Here is an 18,592-nt window from a genome sequence, read left to right as displayed (position 1 = left end):
GGCAGCACTTGAGTAGAAAAGGGCCATAACATCTGATACCACTTTGAACATGGGGCGATGTTTGGGGCATGTGGAAGCCCTTAAATCAGAGCAAGGTGTTCCCTGGAGGAGAACTGCAGAAGAGCTGGCTGCTGCAAGCACAGCAGGAGCTTTCAGGGTCTTGAAGGTTCAATCTGATTCCTCTGGCTAGGCTGGTGTCACGTCAGAGCAAGTGGCTTGAGGGCTTTTCCATGATGATAACCTTTTTTCCTGGTTGGGGGCTGAGGGAGGCATTGATGTCAGTCTGCCGTGGGGTGATGTGCACAGGCACCAGCGACACCCCAGTGGCAGGGGCTCCCCGCAGCCCTGTGCTCCTTGCTGTCCCCCCTTTGGCTGTCTTACCACCTTGGGCTGCCTTTAGGGGGATTCCTTGTGGTCAGCCCTGCGTTTGGCACAGGGTGACACTCAGGGGTACCGTTTATTTATGTTTGTGGCCTGTGAACATCAGCTTCCCCAGGTTTATTTTTTTTTACTTTATAATCACAGACCAGATGAATTTATTTTATCTTTAGAAAAATGTAGAGCCAATTTAATATGGGTGGGGATTACAAAGCTGAGCGTGGGAGTCTGTAACTGAAGCCCTGTAATCTGGAAGGTAGCATGCTGGAGAGCATCCTTGACAGCAGGATTTAGAAAAACTGCCAGCTATTACAAAAGGTAACGACTACAGGAGGAGCTCCTCGAGTGCAGAGCCTAGTGGTGCTGTATATGCAGACAGCCTGCTTCGACTGTGCCTTGTTTTTCCCTTTAGGAGCTCAGTCCTTTAAAAAGATCAGGGCAAATGTATGTGGTCCGATAATGCGGTCTTGTCTTCTAGGTGACACCTGTACAATGGCAGACTACACCCGGCTCAAAAGCATCCTCCTGGACCTGCAAGCTCATCAGCAGAGCCTGCCGAGCAGCCTGCCCAAGGACAGAGTATCCCAGAAGCGCTTCTTAGTTGAAGATATGTTTAAGCACTTGGATATAAACAGTGATGGGCATCTCAGTAGCTCTGAACTGGCTCAGGTGGGTTTATTGTTCAATGAAAATGGAATTATGAAGTGATTGAATTTTTCATTCAAAGTGTGAATTGAATGTAACGCAGCAGCACTCTTGTGAGAACAGTCATTTGTAACTGTCCAGCCGGCAGCAGGTAAAGGAGGAAAATCTACTGCAGTGTGTGAGTCTCTTCTCTGCATCTCTGGGGAGACACTGTTGTCTCAGACATTTGAAGCTCCTCTGCAAACAAAAAACATGGCAGCTTTCCAACCCCATCCATGCTTCTGAAAATAGATACTAATCCTCACACTAAATGTCATCTTCTGGAGTATTTCCAGCTAGCTGGCTTGGGGAGAATTAATTTGGATTTTTTAGGTGTGTTTAAGTTAGACAGAAATCTCTTAATTCTTCCTCCCTGCCTTCTGGACTGTGCATTAGCATGTAGTAACATGACAGCAAAGCTGGAATATTTTTTAACAGGTTTATTTTCCCAAAATCCCTAGACAGATGCTGAAATGTTGATTAGCAGAACTTAGTAACAGCAGAAAAGGTGAGAGATAGAAAAAAAATGTTATTTCTAATTATGGGCATGCTGTGCTGTTGGAATGCATTTAATTGGTAAAGTGAATGGAACACACAGCCCGGGCACTTGAGCCAATTACTCTGTGTCCTGAACTTGCTCTTTGCACATGCAGACCTGAGAAAACAGGCCTGTAAATATGAGAAAAGGCATTATGCCAGATGTGGGACAATCTTGTCTTTTCCAATTCATTGGCATCTATGAGTTAGAAGCAAGCACCTTTTAAGAGCCTTTTGGAAGCCAATACCTGCCTGGGACCTGTTCCAGTTTCCAGAGCTGGCCCTTCACCCTTGGGGCTGCAGGAGCATCTCACCTGCACTCAGGTTTTCCAGCGCGCATGAATTGCATTGCAGTTCCAGCATGTAAATGCAAGCTGGAGCAAGCAGGAGGACAGATGCAAGCTTGCTCCTCCCTGGGCTCGCTCCTGTGTAGGATGGCTCGCACTGAATTTTAATCCTCAGGCTGTTGACATGATGCACGATCCTTTCTGCACAATGCAAAATGTCAGCGTAAATTCCCTTAGATCTCAGAGCTATGAATATATACAATACTTCATCTAAATGTGATGATTTTTTTTATAAAAACATGGTAGGTATAAGAAAACACTTTTATCTGGATTCAAAGCCAGCTTTTGCATAATGACATCCAAGTGTCTGTTCTGCTGTCCAATTTTTTTCTCTTTTTACATGAAACTTATTCCGTCAGGATATTGAAACTCAACTCACATGGAAATAAAGGGTTGGCAGCCTGCAAGCCATTACCATTAAGAAGAAACAATGACCTGCATTTTAAAGGAGCAGGATTCAGTGCTTTAGGGTCTGCCGCAAAGTTACTGTGGGCTTCGTTTGCAGATGTGCTGGGAGCTCAGGTCTTGCTTACAAGAGCAAGCATAGACCTTAGCTACTATTATTTTGTTTCTTCTTTTCTCACTGTTATCAAAATCAGTAAACATGCTCACACATGTGCAGCCCACTTCAATTTGATAGACCAGAATAAGTTCAGCCCCCAGCTAGAAGCCCTCTCTCCCAAACATCCACCACAGTGCTTGCCACCAGCATTGCTGAGCTGACAGCACAATCACCTCTTAAAAGACAAAATAATGCAGGCTAATGCAGAGTATAGATAAGCCATGAATCCTTTTAATCCTGAGCAGAGTGGCACTGATGTTGGGTCCCTTGGTGGGAGCGTGGCTGAAATCCTGACGGGGCTGAGGACCTGTCTGCAGGGCAGCTCTGGTGCTTTCACAGCTGCAGGATTCACAGTTTACTGGTAGCATGTCAATTCTTTATTTTTCTTACTAGCTCAACAACAAGATGATTTTCATGTGCTCTTACGTGATCGGTTTATTCACCCAGTTTTCAAGGGTTTTTTTGTAGGTAATGAGCAATTTTTAATTTTCCATGTTACAGTCTTAACAGAAGTTTTCTTGCCTTGTTAGGTAGATTTGTGATTGATTTGCATTGGCTCTTTTATTTGAAGCTCTGTACAACTTTAAAATTCCCCCAAAGATAGGAATTTCATTGCCCGTGGGTAGAGGCAGCTGAAATGAACATGATGCGGTGGGATCTCGTTCTCTCTGGCTGCTGGTTGAGCTGCTGCTGTGCATTTTCTTTGTTTTATTTAAAAGAAAAATAGTCTCTCGAGCACTATAACCCTGTCTGCAAGGAAAAACTCGAGGCAGGTAATGTGCACTGCTGCAGAAAAAAAGTCATTTTTAAGACCTGAAGGGGGGATCTTTAGGAGGCTCATTGCAGAGGCATTCACCCCAAAGGAGAAACTGGAAGGAGAGTCCCTCCGGAGGGCACGGTTCTGCACTGGGGCATTACCTAGCACCGGGAGATGGTGAGGATCTTTGCCCCCCACCTGTTTGTTCTCCACAGCAGGATTGCTTTGAGAAAAAAGTTGGCAGCATATGGTGCAGCCCCTCTGCTTAGAGCTGCTTTGCCTCCTGGCTGCTGGCAGACCCGATTGAACAGTTTCCCACCAGACCCTGGTAGCATGAAGTGCCCGTGTAGTTTTGCAGACGTGGGTATGCAGGGCTATTAACAACGGTGGTAATTGGAATGTTATTTCCATTTAAAACTTCAATGTATTTTCAAGTCAGATTCATAAATCTACTGAATTTGTTGCAACTGAAGTGTTTTGTGTTGGTTCCCCCCCCACCCCCCGATGTTAAATCAAAAGGACTAGTAAAAACTTGTCAGTCTTATGAAAAGTTAATCAATTTTCAGTACAAAGGTAGGCAAAGGGAAATTTCCATCTTTAGAAGATTGATCTTGGAAGTTATGGTTGATCTCACTTTTATTGAACATTTTTACTTGCTAGGTGAAGGGTCTTTTTTTAGCATTATTACTTTAAATTGCTTCAATATAATGGGCCAAGACTAGAATAGTAAGTAAGAGTCCCTGGACTACAGCAAAAAGCCTTTCTGCCCAGAAGATGCAACATTTCAGAAGTTTTCTTCACATTCTACAATAAATTCACAGAACCCAACATTTTCATTATGCTTGGGTCTTATTTTTGCTATTTGCTAACTTGGATGTACAACTTCTACAGCCATCTTCATTTTTAGTGTAGAATGTGTGAAATGTTTAGAATACATAAGACACAGTCAGGGGCCTGAAAAACACACGAGTGTTGAATACAATGCTCAGTCTTGCCCATTCTGGTCCTAAAAGCAAGCAATATAATTTGGTCCTTACCTACAGAGGAGAGTGGAAAAACAGACTTTCCTTTTCCCCTGTTGAATTTTTTATATATATATGTATACATTTGCAAAGTGAAAATGCAGTTCTGTGCTGCTGCTGAAGGAAGAGGCTCCTCACCCTCACTGGTCCATGGCCCATGAAACGCTGCAGGAATGCAAATATCAGTTGTATCTTGATACAAAGTGAATACATAATGACAGCTAATTATATATCTATATATATCTCTCCCCACAGGTTGTTTAATGGAAAATTTGCTGGCTGAGCCAGGACAGCAGTCTGTAGCTTTACCTTATATATAAGATTGCTTGTTCTCTTTGCTACAGCTAATGAAGAAGGAGGACCTGGAAGATGATTTATTGGATTGTACATTAGAAGACCTTCTCCGGTTTGATGATTACAACAACGATGGCCGCTTAACCCTGCAGGAGCTCTATACAGCCTTCCGTGAGTCCCGATGCTTTTGTCTGTCCTGGGTGTTGAAAGCATGTGGGTATCTGCGATTGCAATGTTGTCTTCTCAGACATGATCAGCAAAGATAATCCCTTTTTGTATTTAATGCGTGAAAGCACTATAGAAAGCTTGTTTCTAAAGGCTACTGTGTTCCAAAGGGTAAACATGAACTACGAGATTGGTGAAACTGTGTGGGGCTTATTGTTTTTGTGTGTATTTTGTTGTTGTTCTGGTGGACGGCAGTGGAGAGAACTGGCCGGGTCTGTAGACCCGAGTATGTTGTTTCTGAGTAATCCTGAGGAAACAGGGTTGAAACCTGCCTAAATGTCGTGGGGTAGTGTGAGTTAGTTTGCTGTGGGGAGGGTGTTTTACTGAATATTCTGCCTGGGAATGATCTTTTCTGCATTTTGTTTCTGTGTTAGTACGTGGATTATGGTGTGCAATCTCGACACATATCTCAGCACCATTTGCAAGGAACCCTAGATACTGAGCTACTTACGCTGAAAAAATAAGTTCTTGCGTTATCCTGTTTATCTTCATGATTTTGTGTTCATGCTTTAAGTTAAGCGTTCATTGAAGTCCTTCCCTGGAAAAGGCCCACATTGTCTTCTTCACCTGATTGATAGATAGTTTTGTTGATGCCTGTCACTTTGGGACACTAAAAAATGAAAGGCAGAGAGAAAATGGGGGGGGATAATTCGATAGCTGGGATAGTGAGGTACAGAGTACTTGTATGTAGTTAATACTCTTTAAACAAAAGGAGGATTCAACCATTGAACTGTTGAGTGCAGGCAAAAGGCTGATAGCAAGCCGGTTACCTCTTAAGCTGGATTCTCAAATCTTTGCGTATGGCATTTCATAGGCAAAATAGTTTTGGTATCTCTTGATTTCATTTACTAAACCAGGACACCCTGCTCCAGAGCCTGCTCGGTAGGAAGAGCCTGGTGTGCGTGGGAATCGCCATGAGCCCCACACCAGCACATTCCTCGTCGATGCTCTTTGGCAAGCTGCAATGCTAATACAAAACCTCTGGTTTTGCCAAATATCCTCTTTTCTAGAGTGGTTTCTGTTTTCTTGACTTCTGGCTTTTTGTTGAAGAAACCACCCCACTTTGTATAATAATGTTTAAAGTGCTTTAAAATTAGCCTCAGTTGTCACCTTGGACCTGTTTGAACCACATATGCATTTAATTCAACACATCACACTCAAACCAGCAGATATACAGTAAAACATAAAACCTCATACATTAAGAAGGCCATAAAGTGAATTAACCTAGCTATAAAGGCCTGACATGCAGTTATTTGGGAGCATATTTGGATCAGTGGGTTCTCAATGTCACAGCAACTCGAAGCTAAATTCCAAGAGTCATTTGTATGAGTTTTTGGTTCAGTGAATTTTAAGTAGGCAATGAAAATAAGACAAGTACAAAATGTTAGCCAATGAATAGAGATAGTAATCGATAAACTGCAAAAATGTAACAAAACCCAAGGCGTAACAATGAGTGTCTATCAAAAGGATTTTGTATATGATGAGAATTGTTCTCCATCTGAAGCTGAAAATCAGACTGACTTCTCCATTTTCAATTTTCTCAGAATCTCCACTTTTATCAAGAGCGGTTAATGGCTCATCAGCTTTTAATTTAAAAACAAAGTTCATTGCTTGCAACTTCAGAAGTTTTGGGGACTCTGTAAGCGAATGCTAGTGCTTGGTGAAAATGTATCTTTTTCCTTTGTTACACAATGTAGGAAAAAAATCTCAAAAATGGTTCAAGCACTTGTCTTAAGCACACACTTTGGTTTGCTGTCCTTAAGCATTTACGGAATTTCTGCTTTGTTACGAGCCAGAATCTGGCTCGCAATAGCAGTTCAAAGGCAGAGCATCCTGCACATTTTTCGTATTTTGGCCAATTAGGTTGAGCCTTTTGTTGCTTGAAATTCACCCAAGCCACTCATTTTTGCATGCTGGCAGCAGGCTGCGGGCATGGCTGCTCAGCAAGCTGAGGAACATAATTACCAGAATTCAGTGACATCAGAAAGTGTCAATCTAATTTATCTTCTCAAAAACTCCATCACATCTGTTTCAGTGCACCGTGCTCTGGTATAGTGTCACGGTATTGGAAAGGTTTAAAGATGACCTTGATAATGTGAAGAGCTTTCCAATTTGTCATTCTTGTGCTGCTTTACAAGTTACATTTCATTTTAAAGAGTCTCGTGGCCTTTCTCTAACTTACAGAGCCACAAAATGATCTTTTTCTCACTCTGTGTGTCTCTCTCTTGCTTTCTCTTGACCCATCATCTCTCTCTAAGACCCACAGAGATTCAAAGGACATTTTTGATCCCCATCCATGTTGATCAGCGGTAAATGAATGAAAAGGGCATGGATGAGAACAATCCAGTCTCTTAGCTTTTCTGAAATGTGGTTTCACCCTTACAAGCACCACATCTAATAGGTGGCATTTTTAATAATATTTTCTAATCATCCTCATCATTTGTATACACATCTTAATGCAGAGTTTTGGATTATGGACAGAAATAGTGGCCCTTCTACTAACCCTGTCACCTTTCTGCTGATTTTCTGAAAGTTCTTTTGCTCCTGAATCCCAGGAATACAACTTCTAGGAGATTACTTGCATATATGAGGACAACTAGAAATATCTATTAACACAGGATTAAAGTATCACTTCTCAAATTGCCTTAATCATACATAAGTAACGGATGAGATGGATGAAACACTCTCCTGGCAGCTCTGGCAAGACCAACCTGTAAGTGTCTTCTAATTTCTCATTAATAAATTTTATTAGATAAGCAGGCTTAGGACCATAATTAAAAAGAATAATTTTTAATATGAGAATCTCAAGATTTTCATGTTCCAAAAATAGAGGGAGTTACTAGTGAGTATATTTGTCTGTTGTCTTGTCTTTATATTGTCACAAAGATTCAATAAATGAGTAATAAATGAAAGGCTTAGTTGTCATAAGAGCTAAAGCAGAGCATACGTCTGATAAATCATTGTGGAGATAGTCCGGTGAATTGTCAAGGACATCACCCAGCTGAGTCATACTTTAAATATGCTCAGACAAGTGATTTTTGGATATAACTTCCGGAACCGTGTCTGACTGGGGGTCATTAGAATTAGGCATGTCACTTTGGGCATTCCTGTTGTCTTCCCTAATGGGAAAGTAGCAGGTTGGCAGATGTGGGAGCGAAGCTGAAGGAAAAAAAAAATAGCAGTGTAATCTTCTAGATCTATATTATCGTCAATGTGGACAGGTCAATTTGTAATACAAATATGACAAAGAGAGGGAAAACATGCATTCCATCAAAATGGCTTTAACTTGTCAACATTGTTTAGAAGTTATTAACTCTATGATCAAATCCCCTTAATTTCTAGCTCGTTGCCAATTGGCGCGCTCTCCTGACCACACCCCCTCCTCACAGCTTGCCTTTGCATTACGTTACAGTTTTGAAAGCACAGAAGATGCCTCTTGCGAGTGTCTTTGCTGCCCCACAGCAGCTTTTCCCAGGTCACACTGGGTTTAAGAAGCTTTTTCACTGAGGTTGCATAGAAGACCAGGAGTATTTCGCTAGGTCAGGTTAGAAATCGTACTACCCCGAGATCATTTCCCCATCTCAACACCATCGTGGCTGACCGAGGTCGCCTTGCGTGCCCTGCGCTTCCCAGCGTGGCTCTTGAAGGCAGCTGTATCACATGGATTCTAGTGGCTCTGCAGTGACATTTTGAGATCCTTGATGGCAAATCTGGACCAAAACAACCCACAAAGGCAGTTTGAAAGACAAATACTGAATTGTTATTTTTCAGTCCAGTTGTTATTTCCCAAGCGCTCGTGCATATGCTACATGTAGACAGAAAATTGTTGTTTCTCTAAGATGAGAGACATGTTATCGTCTATGGATATGTTATTATCTAAAGAACACAAATGTTGTTTAGAAGGAGCATATTTCATGCAGGAACAAATGCAGAAGAGGCTGCAGGATCAATGTGCTCATCTCTTAAACTTTCTTTCATAATGCTGTTATACTCTTTGAAAGGAGTTTGCTTTCTTCCCTGAGTCTGTCTTAGATCAGATTTTCCTTTCTTACCTCTCCTATTTATCAAAAAAAGCATGATGGAGAGATGTGAAGCTGCAGCAGGAGGTCAGAGAAACGCTGGATGACAGTTGGAGAGGGTGGGCAGCACCAGCCCACAGCGTGGACTCCTGTCCCAGAGCTCTCCCAACACTGCAGCAGGGGACTGGGAAACCAGAGGGAAGGGTGAATTTGAGTGACCTGGGTGAAAAAATGCATCAGGAGCCTGGGCTGGGAATGGTTGCTGGATAAATCCCTGGGAATGGTTGCTGGATAAATCCCTGCCAATGGAGAGAAGCAGCAGTGAATGGCGTTGGACTGGCTCCAGATTTACTGCAGTGATCCTAAAGTCTCTGGTACCTGTATTACCTGCCAGGCAGTGCAACCACGTGGGGTAGAGAAGCGAGACATCCATCCCTGACACCTCCAGGCATCCTCTGGAGGCTCATTAGAAGTGCACGGTTTAAAACAGATTTATTTTTGAGGTGTGCATATTTCTGATTCGCTGGAAACGACCTTATGGCAGAGCTTTGTAATCATCCCAGAAGCGTGGAGGTTGCTGCTTGCCAGGGAAAAGCTAAGCTCTACCTTGAGGAAGAGGGAACGGAACCTAAAAAGGGGCTGTTGGGTTAAGTGGGAGAGGGAGTTGTTGAGTGAGGAGAAGGAAACTTTCCGCAGTGTATCTGTTCTTGACAGACAGCTCATCTAAAGGAAGGTGATAAATAAATTCTGTGTGAGGAAAGTGGATCCCTGTATTTGGAAAAATGTGTCCATAATACATGTGCTCGACGTCCACCTAGTGAGCCAGCTGCTCCAGCAGAAATTGCATCTGTGAATTCCATGTTCAGATGAGGTGTTTACTCACATCTTTACAAAGCTATTCTCCTCAATGGCATGGCAGGTGGGGTTGGGTATTTGTTACTGCTACCTTCCAGCTAGATTGGTCAAGCCCAGTTAATTATATTGGACAACTATATTGTGAGATAAAATGTTTAGCTTGAGGTGTTCTCTTAAGCAATGTTGTAGCAACAGCTATCTACGGGATCAAATCATAGTCCTGAAATATTGACAATTTGTGCACCATGCTCTGCCTCTTCAGCTGCAATCTCCCTGGTATGTGATTTCTCTTTCATGTTGCTGTAGATATTGGTACAAACTTGGAAATAATTCATTAGCTTACCAACATTGATTTGCTTCTCCTGTGAGCTAGCTATGTGATATCTAAACTTCAAACACGTCTTAGCAAGCCGGGGAGCGCCAGCCTCAGCTTTTGGTTTGAGGCGGTGTTAGAGGTGATGTGAACTACTTGGGAAAGAAATAAGTTTTCCTTCAGTTGGCCAAAGCAACCTATTCCTGCTTGCCTTGAGGAATGACGTGCAGCCATGTTACTGAGGATAAAGGCAACTTATTGGACCTTTACCGGAATGATTAATTTAATAGTGCAATCCTACAGCAAAAAAAAACCCCTAAAAGTTAAAAATTAAGCAAAAAAAAAAAAAGCAGGAATTTAAGCTTGTTTAGCTTGATTGCTGTAGCAGGTGCAGTCTGGCTGAGCAGGGATGACAGGAAAAACCAACAAGCATCCGAATCACTGCAAGAGCGTTTCCACCGCTGAGCCGTGGTCCTGTGCTGGGTGTGTAGGCTCTGGTAGGACCGAGCCAGTGGCAGCGTGGTGGGGGCAGGCGCAGCAGCGTGGCCGCGTGGAGATGCGGAAGGCCATGCATGGGCTGGTGCCTGTGCTGCAGCACAGGGCTGAGCTCCAGATGCACCCTCAAGGTCAGAAGCGCCTTTGATCAGCTCTGGGGGTCTCCCTGCTCAATATGTTTTGACTTTTTAGATAATCTTCAGGATCATCTAACTCCTTGCCTTGCTCATAAATGGAGTGTAAGGTGCTTGGCTTGAGCACTAGGAATGCTCCTGTTGCACCTGGAAATGTAACTTTTGACTGGTAGGATGTCTCAGCTGGGATATTTAAGTGAATTCATCCTAAACTTTAGTGGGCAGGTAATTTTTCAATGTGGAAAATTTTCTTGCTTTTATTTTCTCCCCCATCCCCCCCGTCCCTTTCTATTGCAGAAGCACATTCTGAAAAGACTGTGATTTCTTTTTCTCTTTTAAAGCTCTTCTAATTGTAAAAATTTTCAGTTCTGAGCTCTGACTCTGCCTGAGCCCAGCGATGTATTTTAAAGGGCCCTGTGTTGTTTGAGGTTCCACTGAACGGTTGTCAGAGTTGTGTTTTGTTGTGCATTCTCAATTGTTTTGCTGCATTTTGAACAAAGTAAAAGGTATTTTCTCAGAGGGAAAAAAATAAACCCAGAATTAATTTGTAGCAAGAAAGGCAAATTTATATAAGCAAAGGTGTTTCAAAAGCTAAAATAGTGGTTTCAGAGGAAAAAACTAAGAATGCAGAGGAAAAAACTTAGAATGCTGAGATTAAGAAAAAAATACGTTGCATGTGGTTTCGTGTTTAACAGTGGAAGGAGGGACGTGGTTTTGCCTTAGGCCGTAAGGGGGAACGTTTCCACGTTGAGACCAGGTTTGCTGTGCAGCTTTGTACTCTGCTTAGTTTATACATTTTAGTGTTATGGTTTGAAATAGAGGTGTCTCCTCAACCTAACATTTTGGCAGAATTAATGGCAAATATAGACCTGGTTAAAATGATGGTCATTTCATGCTTTTTGGTCAAGAATTGCTGTCCAGATTTTTTCATGAAAAGGCAAGGAGAGTACCTGACGTGGGCGTTGCTGTTTCTTTCTGACGTATTAGTTCCATGCCAGAACCAGTGCACTTGAGTGTGAATTGCCAAACTCCAGTAGTTTTTCAAATATCACTCATTTCAAAAGATACCATCTGCAAAATGTCGATCGGCTTAATATGTAATGAGTGAATAGGACAAAATGAACTAATTACAAGTTGTTATTGGAAATCTATTGTCTACAAATTGCAAAGAAAACTCACTAGAATACAATGTACTGATGATTTTAAAATACTTTTCAGGATGCATTGATTTGTTAATCTTGGTTTTAAATGCAAAAATTTGCAATGTGGAGTAGTGCTTCCACAGTGATGTAGTACAAACCATATCAAATGTCTACACTCACTCTTGAAGGAGTAGTGTATTTAAATATTTATAAGTACTTACGAGTGACTCACTGGCGCATAAAACCAGGCAAATACCGTTTCTCAAAAAATTATTTGATCCGTACTGGCAGTGTTCACTGAAGCAATTTCACATACACAAATAATAGTATTTTTGGGTGCTTGCAAACACAGAATTACGTCAGTGAGCAGCAAGTACAAATGTTGGTGAAATCATAAAATGGCTGACAGTCCTAGACATACATGTGCACCTTCAGATCACATGGGTAGGAATCTAAAAAGTATAATTTGCATTTTCAGTGGGCTGGGAATGAAGAACTGCAGGATTTCCTATGGCTTCGTTCTGATCTTGTGAAACCAGAGGCTGTTTACTGAAAAGTGGACCCAAACTTTCCACGTTGAATTTCCTTTTATTTTTCAGTCAAAGTATGTCATTTTGAGGAATTTTTGAAGCAAATGCAGCTAGTCGTGAAACAAAAATGTGTTTTCACTAAAAATGGGGAAAAAGCATCCTTAAAATATGTAAAATTTTACATGTAGTCAAAGGTGTGATATGGCAGCACCCTGGGCAGGCTTTCTAGCTCTTGTTATATTACATACAGACTGGAACATCTTAGCTGCTGCTTTCCCTGTTTCTTGTTTTCTCTACCTGTTTTTCCTCATGGGTAATTGCTAGAGCTGTATTTTTCTTTTGAAATCTACCTTCATCTAAGGAAACCTGCTGTGGATGTTCTCTCTTTGCCCTTTCCAGAATCTCACAAATGCTTTGGATTGTTTCTCCATCTACATGTTCTTCATCTTTTCTTTGACCAGTTGAACAGATTCATAGCTTTCAAGGTGAAAAATATTCCTTAATACATCAGAAAAAGTTTATCCAACATCTGTCTCAGATGTATCCACTGCAGCTACTGCTCCTGATTCATGTTGTATTTGTCTTGCATAGCTCATTTTAGGTTCAGTCCCACCAGCATTGGCGCAGAAGGTGAAATCACCCATGTTAGCCGTCTCCTCCCGTGTAACCCTTCCTCCTGTCCAGGCAGGGATCACAGTGATCTTTGGCCGCTGTCTGTTTTGTCACGTACTGACCCTTTCCCTGTTAAAGGTGAAGGCAGGGTTAGTTACCTCACCTCATTTTCATTTTATGATTCTGTCCTGTGTTCCGCATTCCTGGACATGTGGTCAATGTGTTATGTATAACTTTATGTTGTTATATTAAAATGCTTTACCGTGCACAGATGCAGGTTACCAGCCAACCCAAAAAGCTCAGCACATCAGTCCTGCCTCCCACTCCCTGGTGTCTGTAATGTCAGCTGGGATTTCTGTGCTCATTCCAGGTCTCGGTGGAGATGTCGAACAGATTTGGGCTTTGGATGACTCTTCATGCGGCACCACTAGGAACAGCCCCATTTGAGTGGTCCCCTCTGAGAAATTCTTTTAGAGATTTGTCCATCAGCCAGTTCTTAGTTCATTTAGCATGTACTTTATTGATATTGAATAGTGCTATGGAGCTGCAGTGCTAATTTTTTAATCAAAATGCCAAAGCAGCCATCAGAAAATTACCAAGTACAGTACATATCCCCAGTGCAATAATACGATTTATGTAGAGCCACAGCTGAGATGTTTTTATTTCATGTTCTTCACAGGAGAAAATCTCCTTGACAAATCCAGGATGCCCAGATAGAAACTGGAAAAAAATAACAGTAGGAAATTGAATATGCTGAACTCAAAGGTTGGTTCTGCTTTAATACTTCCAAAAAGAATAAAAAAGGTGCTAGCCTATAGAGAAAGGCAAAAAGCTTCAGAGATGCTTCAGTGGCATCAGGATTTGAGGTGAAACTCAGCTGTTGCCAATGTCTGTCTTTAGCACCATCATAAAAAACTCATTCTCAAGTTTCTTGATGGTCAAAACTTCAGAAAGAACATCAAGAGCCATCAATAGAAATAAATAACTTGGAGCTCAGGCCTGCCATGCCTCCAAAGCACTGCTTCTGCCATCAGATTCTCCCTCTGCAGTATAGAAAATACATCTGCAGAATTCTTGTTTCTCTTTCTGCAAAACAGTAAGCACAGGTCCCACTGAACTCATGCTTTGAGCCACACGTTCAGCACAGTGCAGGCACTCACAGCCCAGCAGTATTATTAGAAGCTTGCAGCATAGAGAAGTAATTTGTGACCATAATTTATAAAAAAAAAACCAAACAAACAAACCCAACAAACAACCAAAACAAAACACGAGGAATATGCGAAGTATATGCAGGTTTTTTCTTTTTCTTTGTCATTCTGTTCATCGTGCAAATCTGAATCATGTTAGAAGGGGTCACGGGTACCCGCCTGGACACTGGAGCACCTGGGGCAGTGTCCTGCTCCATGGGCAGCTGAAACCTGGCATCAGTTTGCAGCACTGTGCATCGCAGCGCCAAAACCTGCTGGAGCGGTGATGGAGTGCAGGGAGGGGGGGTGGGTAATGACTGTGATTTCCAGGCAGAGCACCAGAAAAGGAGCAGGGTGAAAAGAGAGAGAATAAAAATATCCTCACCCTGTGGTTTTTATTAAGGTATACACACCTTTAAAAAATGAAAATAAATGGGAGAATCAAGAACTTGGAAGACCAGGGTAACATTCAAAATACACTTTCAGGCTGTATTTCCACATGAATGGTGTTTCGCAGGGATTTCCACAGCCTGATTTCATGTCGTTTCAGTGCAGGGTGCTGGTCTGATGGAGCTGCAGCTGAAATTGCTTTCAGGTAGAGACTGGTTTTGAAGTTTTTCCTGAAAGATGCTTCCCAGACTGAATTTTCCTGTGTTTTTATTCTCCTATCTGGCTCTGTCACTTGATTCTTCATGTCATTCATACTTCATTTTAATTGTCGAGAAAATTCAGCTTTCCCCACTGTTAGGCACTACTACGAAGTAGTGCTGTCCATTGCACCCCCTTTGCTGAAACCATACCTGCAGCCTGGATTGCTGCCCTGCTATTTGCAGGTGGGAAAAAAAATAAATAAAAGAGCCAGATAAGTTTCCCCCTGGTCTGTGAAAACCCAAGAGCCATTGCCAGTCATGACACCAGATCAACCATCTGCAGGCAGTGCCACTGCACTGTTTGGTTTTACAGCAAAGGTGCTGTATGCATATTTTTAATATACAGCCTTACAGCTCTTATTTGATAGCTCTTACAGTTAGACTCATAACAATTTTGCTGCATAAATGTCTTCCTTTTTGTATTCTGCTAACCTCTGAAAGGCTATTGATGTAGGAACCCATCGCTGTTGGGGGGGGGGGGGAGGGGAAGAAAAAAATAGCATTTCTGCCATGAAAATTCAGGAACCATGTATGGAGCTCTTAGTGATCTGATGTGAGGAAATGCAGCGCTACTGCTGCTGGTCCTGGCTTAATACTGTGCTGGGTATCTAACCCACCCTCATTAGCGCAACCTGCTTGAATGCCCTTAATAAAACTGGGAGCTGAAGGAAAAGCATTTGCTAATGCTTGTGTGGTGAAACTGGAGAATGACATGCTGTGTTGCCTGCTACTCGGCATCTTCGCGGAAACTTTTTTTTTGTTGTTTACATGCCTCGGAGAGGGCTCCCCTTGAGGATGACTGCTCGTTTGTGGGTGTAAGTCCACATGCAAAGTCACAATTTCCTGCAGGTTACAGCAGTGAACTTAGAAATGAACCATCCGTCAGGGCCTGATTGGCAGGACGGGAATCTCATTTCTTTATTATTCTTAGGGATGCTAATGTGTTTTTCTTTAATATGCTACCCCTGCAGGGAAGGGCTGTGGTTGTCTGTTGAGGAGAGCTTGGCTGTGGGGGGAGGCATGGACCTCGCCATCCTGCAAGGCTTCCTGCAGCCGGGCAGCCCAGATCCATGAACAGACCGAACCAAATGGAACCACAACTCCTGGTTCTGCCCTAAAGACCCGAACCAGAGCAAGGCAGTCCTGATACCTGTGGCTGATATGTGAGCATCACTAGATAGGGTTTATATTCCTGTAGGACCTGGAGGCAAAGTTGTTTCATAACGTCAGACTGCATTTGGTCATTACCAGTATCAGATGCTGTTGCCTTCAGTCTTCTCTTCAGGGGACTGCAGTTTATTGTAGCAACAAAGAGAGCCCTGTGCCAGTGAACAGCATAAAGTCTGTACTGTCTGTCTTTAATTTATGTAACATTGTGGTTGCCACCGAAACCATCTCCAGCCCCTAAGACAAGCGTATATGGTAATTTGTGGGCTTAGGAAGGTATAAAATGGACATGTGTTTTGACTGTTTTAGAGAGCATGTCTCCACTTATTTTAACAGTTATAATTTGGGGAGTTTTTTCAGCATTAGTATACATTCAGTGCAATATAACCCACAAAAAATACACTTATCTCTCCTAGGTAGACTGGCCTGGAGTCTGCTGTGAGGTGTGATGCATCTTCTGGCAGGGCTAATAGAGTTGTTTGGCTTTTAATGCAATTTACTCGCCAATCATCTGCTAAAATATGAGCTGTATATGAGTTGAAATTTGTTACAGAATTGCTATTATCCTCCTTATTTCATTTTAAGATGTATTTTTATGAACCCATTCACTTCAAGTCAGGCAAGATGCATTCATGGAAAGACTCCGATATGTTAATTGGTATTTATTGAGTACTTCTGTGTACAGTGATGATCAGGCACTGTGGATTGTAATTAATCCATTGACATCCAACGACTGTAGCTGAATGGAAGATGAAAGCAATTTATAATAGACATAGCATGCATTCATCTTGCAGTGCTACGTGGACACCCACCAAGTCAAATAGCTTTCAAAGGGAATGGAAATGCATTTTCTTTCCCAGATGGGAGTTTTCATGGCAATAGTGAAACACACTGACAGAGCAGAAATACCAACCTGTGGGCGCTGGATGGGCTGCTAATGCACAGACTCCTCCCGAGAGCAGCACATCCCTCCAGTGTTACCGGGCTCCTGTGAAGGAGAGGGATGTTTAGGATGTAAAAGAACAAACTCAGCTGCTGCCATCCAGGTGAGCGCCCTGGTATCTCCCTCTGCTCTCCCCTTCCACATCTTCCTTACCCTGCGCCCTTGCTGACTTGAATTCAGTGAAAGTAAGGGCATTGATGGAAGGGATTTGGCTCAGAAAACAGTTTTCTCCTTTCTTAAATAGAGCGAGAGTAACCCACTTAACTCCTTTGATGCATTAGCACAGGTGGCCTCTTGAACGTAATGCATTAAACAAATTATGTGAACTGCAAATAATACGGTTTGTATTCTAGTGCGTAAACAGGGCTTCAGCAAATAAACTAACTGATGGCAAAAAGCCACTTTTCAGATTTCACTTTTCAAGCCCTGCAATGAGGCACTAGTACAATTATGTCAAAAGTGTGTTGAGCAGATAGAATTAATGAATTGTTGGATTTCTTTTCTGTAGGAGCTCTTTAACAGAGGATGTTGGGGAGTGAAAGATTTTCCCTGCAATAGGTATCATGTGTCCAAGAGCTTTAAAAATAATAATAAAAAAGAGTGGTAAGTTAGCTTCATTCTTCTGGCTCCGGGGAGAAGACCAGCAGCTCTGAGCGATCATCGATCAGGTTTCTTTTTGTTAAACATTAGGCAAGGGAAGACTTGGCAGGTGTAATTTCCTCTAAGGAGAGAGCAAGAGGGAAGGGAAGAGGAAAGCTGGGGGACTTGGCACTGCATTGTACTAAGCCATTGCCTTAATCCTCCCATGCAGTAACTCTTCAGTTGCAGATCTTCTGTCAGGCTTTGCATGCTTTCTTCTGCCTGTGAAACAAAAAGTCCTTTAATAAGTGTTAGCTGATCTGTTAATTTCCTATAATAAAAGAAACTTTTAAGACACCAGCAGGGCCAGTGGCAAAGCAATTTCATTATGTCTCTCTTGTCAGCGCACTGGATAATTTAGTCTGAGGATTAGATACCGGTTGCTCATAGAAACAGTTGAAATATCTGATGAAGCAGTTGCAGTACTTGTGGGGATGTTTGGTTTCTTATAGTTCTTATTGCTGTTGTTATTATTAGTTTTTGTGGACGATGCCCCATAGGAGTTGGGTTGAGAGGCGCAGCTAATTTTAAATTCTAGCTTCAAAAGTTGTCAGATGAAAACCATTTTTAAGTCACTTGAAATAACATCGGTTTCAATGCAGTGATGACGAAAGGTGCTGGGCTCTGCCGGTAGCTGAGTAAATGTTGCAGGTGTTTTAACAGCTGTATTGAGATGGTAGACGTGGTATCTGAGCCTTGCTGTTTCTCTTCCAATTGCCTTGTGAAGAATTACCTAATAATCAGTCAGACTAAGGAGGATGGTTTCCCTGTGCTGAGGTGTTATTTGATTAGTCATCTGGGTCATTTTGCTATGGGGAGCCTGAGTGAGCCCCAGGTTACGTGGGGGCTGCGCTGCTGCACCCAGCTGATCTGCCCAGCACTCAGTCTCCAGCAAACCCAGCAGTGGCTGACGTTGATGTATGTTATTTCTTGTAAATCTATTATCTCTTGTATCAAGTTTGTATATGAAAAGCAAATTCTGCATGCTGTGATGGTCTTTGCCTGTTCCAGGTTGAAGCTGGTATGACCTCTAGCTATCTAATTCCCCTTGTGTATGCCTATAACTTTAATCATTTTTAAAAAGCTCATTTACATCAAGT

General features: G+C 42.3%; 1 protein-coding gene across 2 annotated transcripts in view; it reads left to right on the top strand.

Moving 5' to 3' along the window:
* Positions 1-18,592, top strand: part of FSTL4 (follistatin like 4) — a 236,378-nt gene that overhangs the window by 125,492 nt on the left and 92,294 nt on the right. For both annotated transcript variants that reach the window (XM_037398594.1, XM_037398593.1), the window contains exons 5-6: positions 857-1,047; positions 4,632-4,752. In XM_037398594.1, the coding sequence (XP_037254491.1) occupies positions 857-1,047; positions 4,632-4,752 (312 nt within the window). The remainder of the gene's footprint in view (positions 1-856; positions 1,048-4,631; positions 4,753-18,592) is intronic.

This window comes from Falco rusticolus, chromosome 8, assembly GCF_015220075.1.
Source record: "Falco rusticolus isolate bFalRus1 chromosome 8, bFalRus1.pri, whole genome shotgun sequence".
Classification (NCBI taxonomy): domain Eukaryota; kingdom Metazoa; phylum Chordata; class Aves; order Falconiformes; family Falconidae; genus Falco; species Falco rusticolus.
The sequence above is the reverse complement of the archived record's forward strand: the minus strand, read 5'-3'. Positions and strand labels throughout refer to the sequence as shown.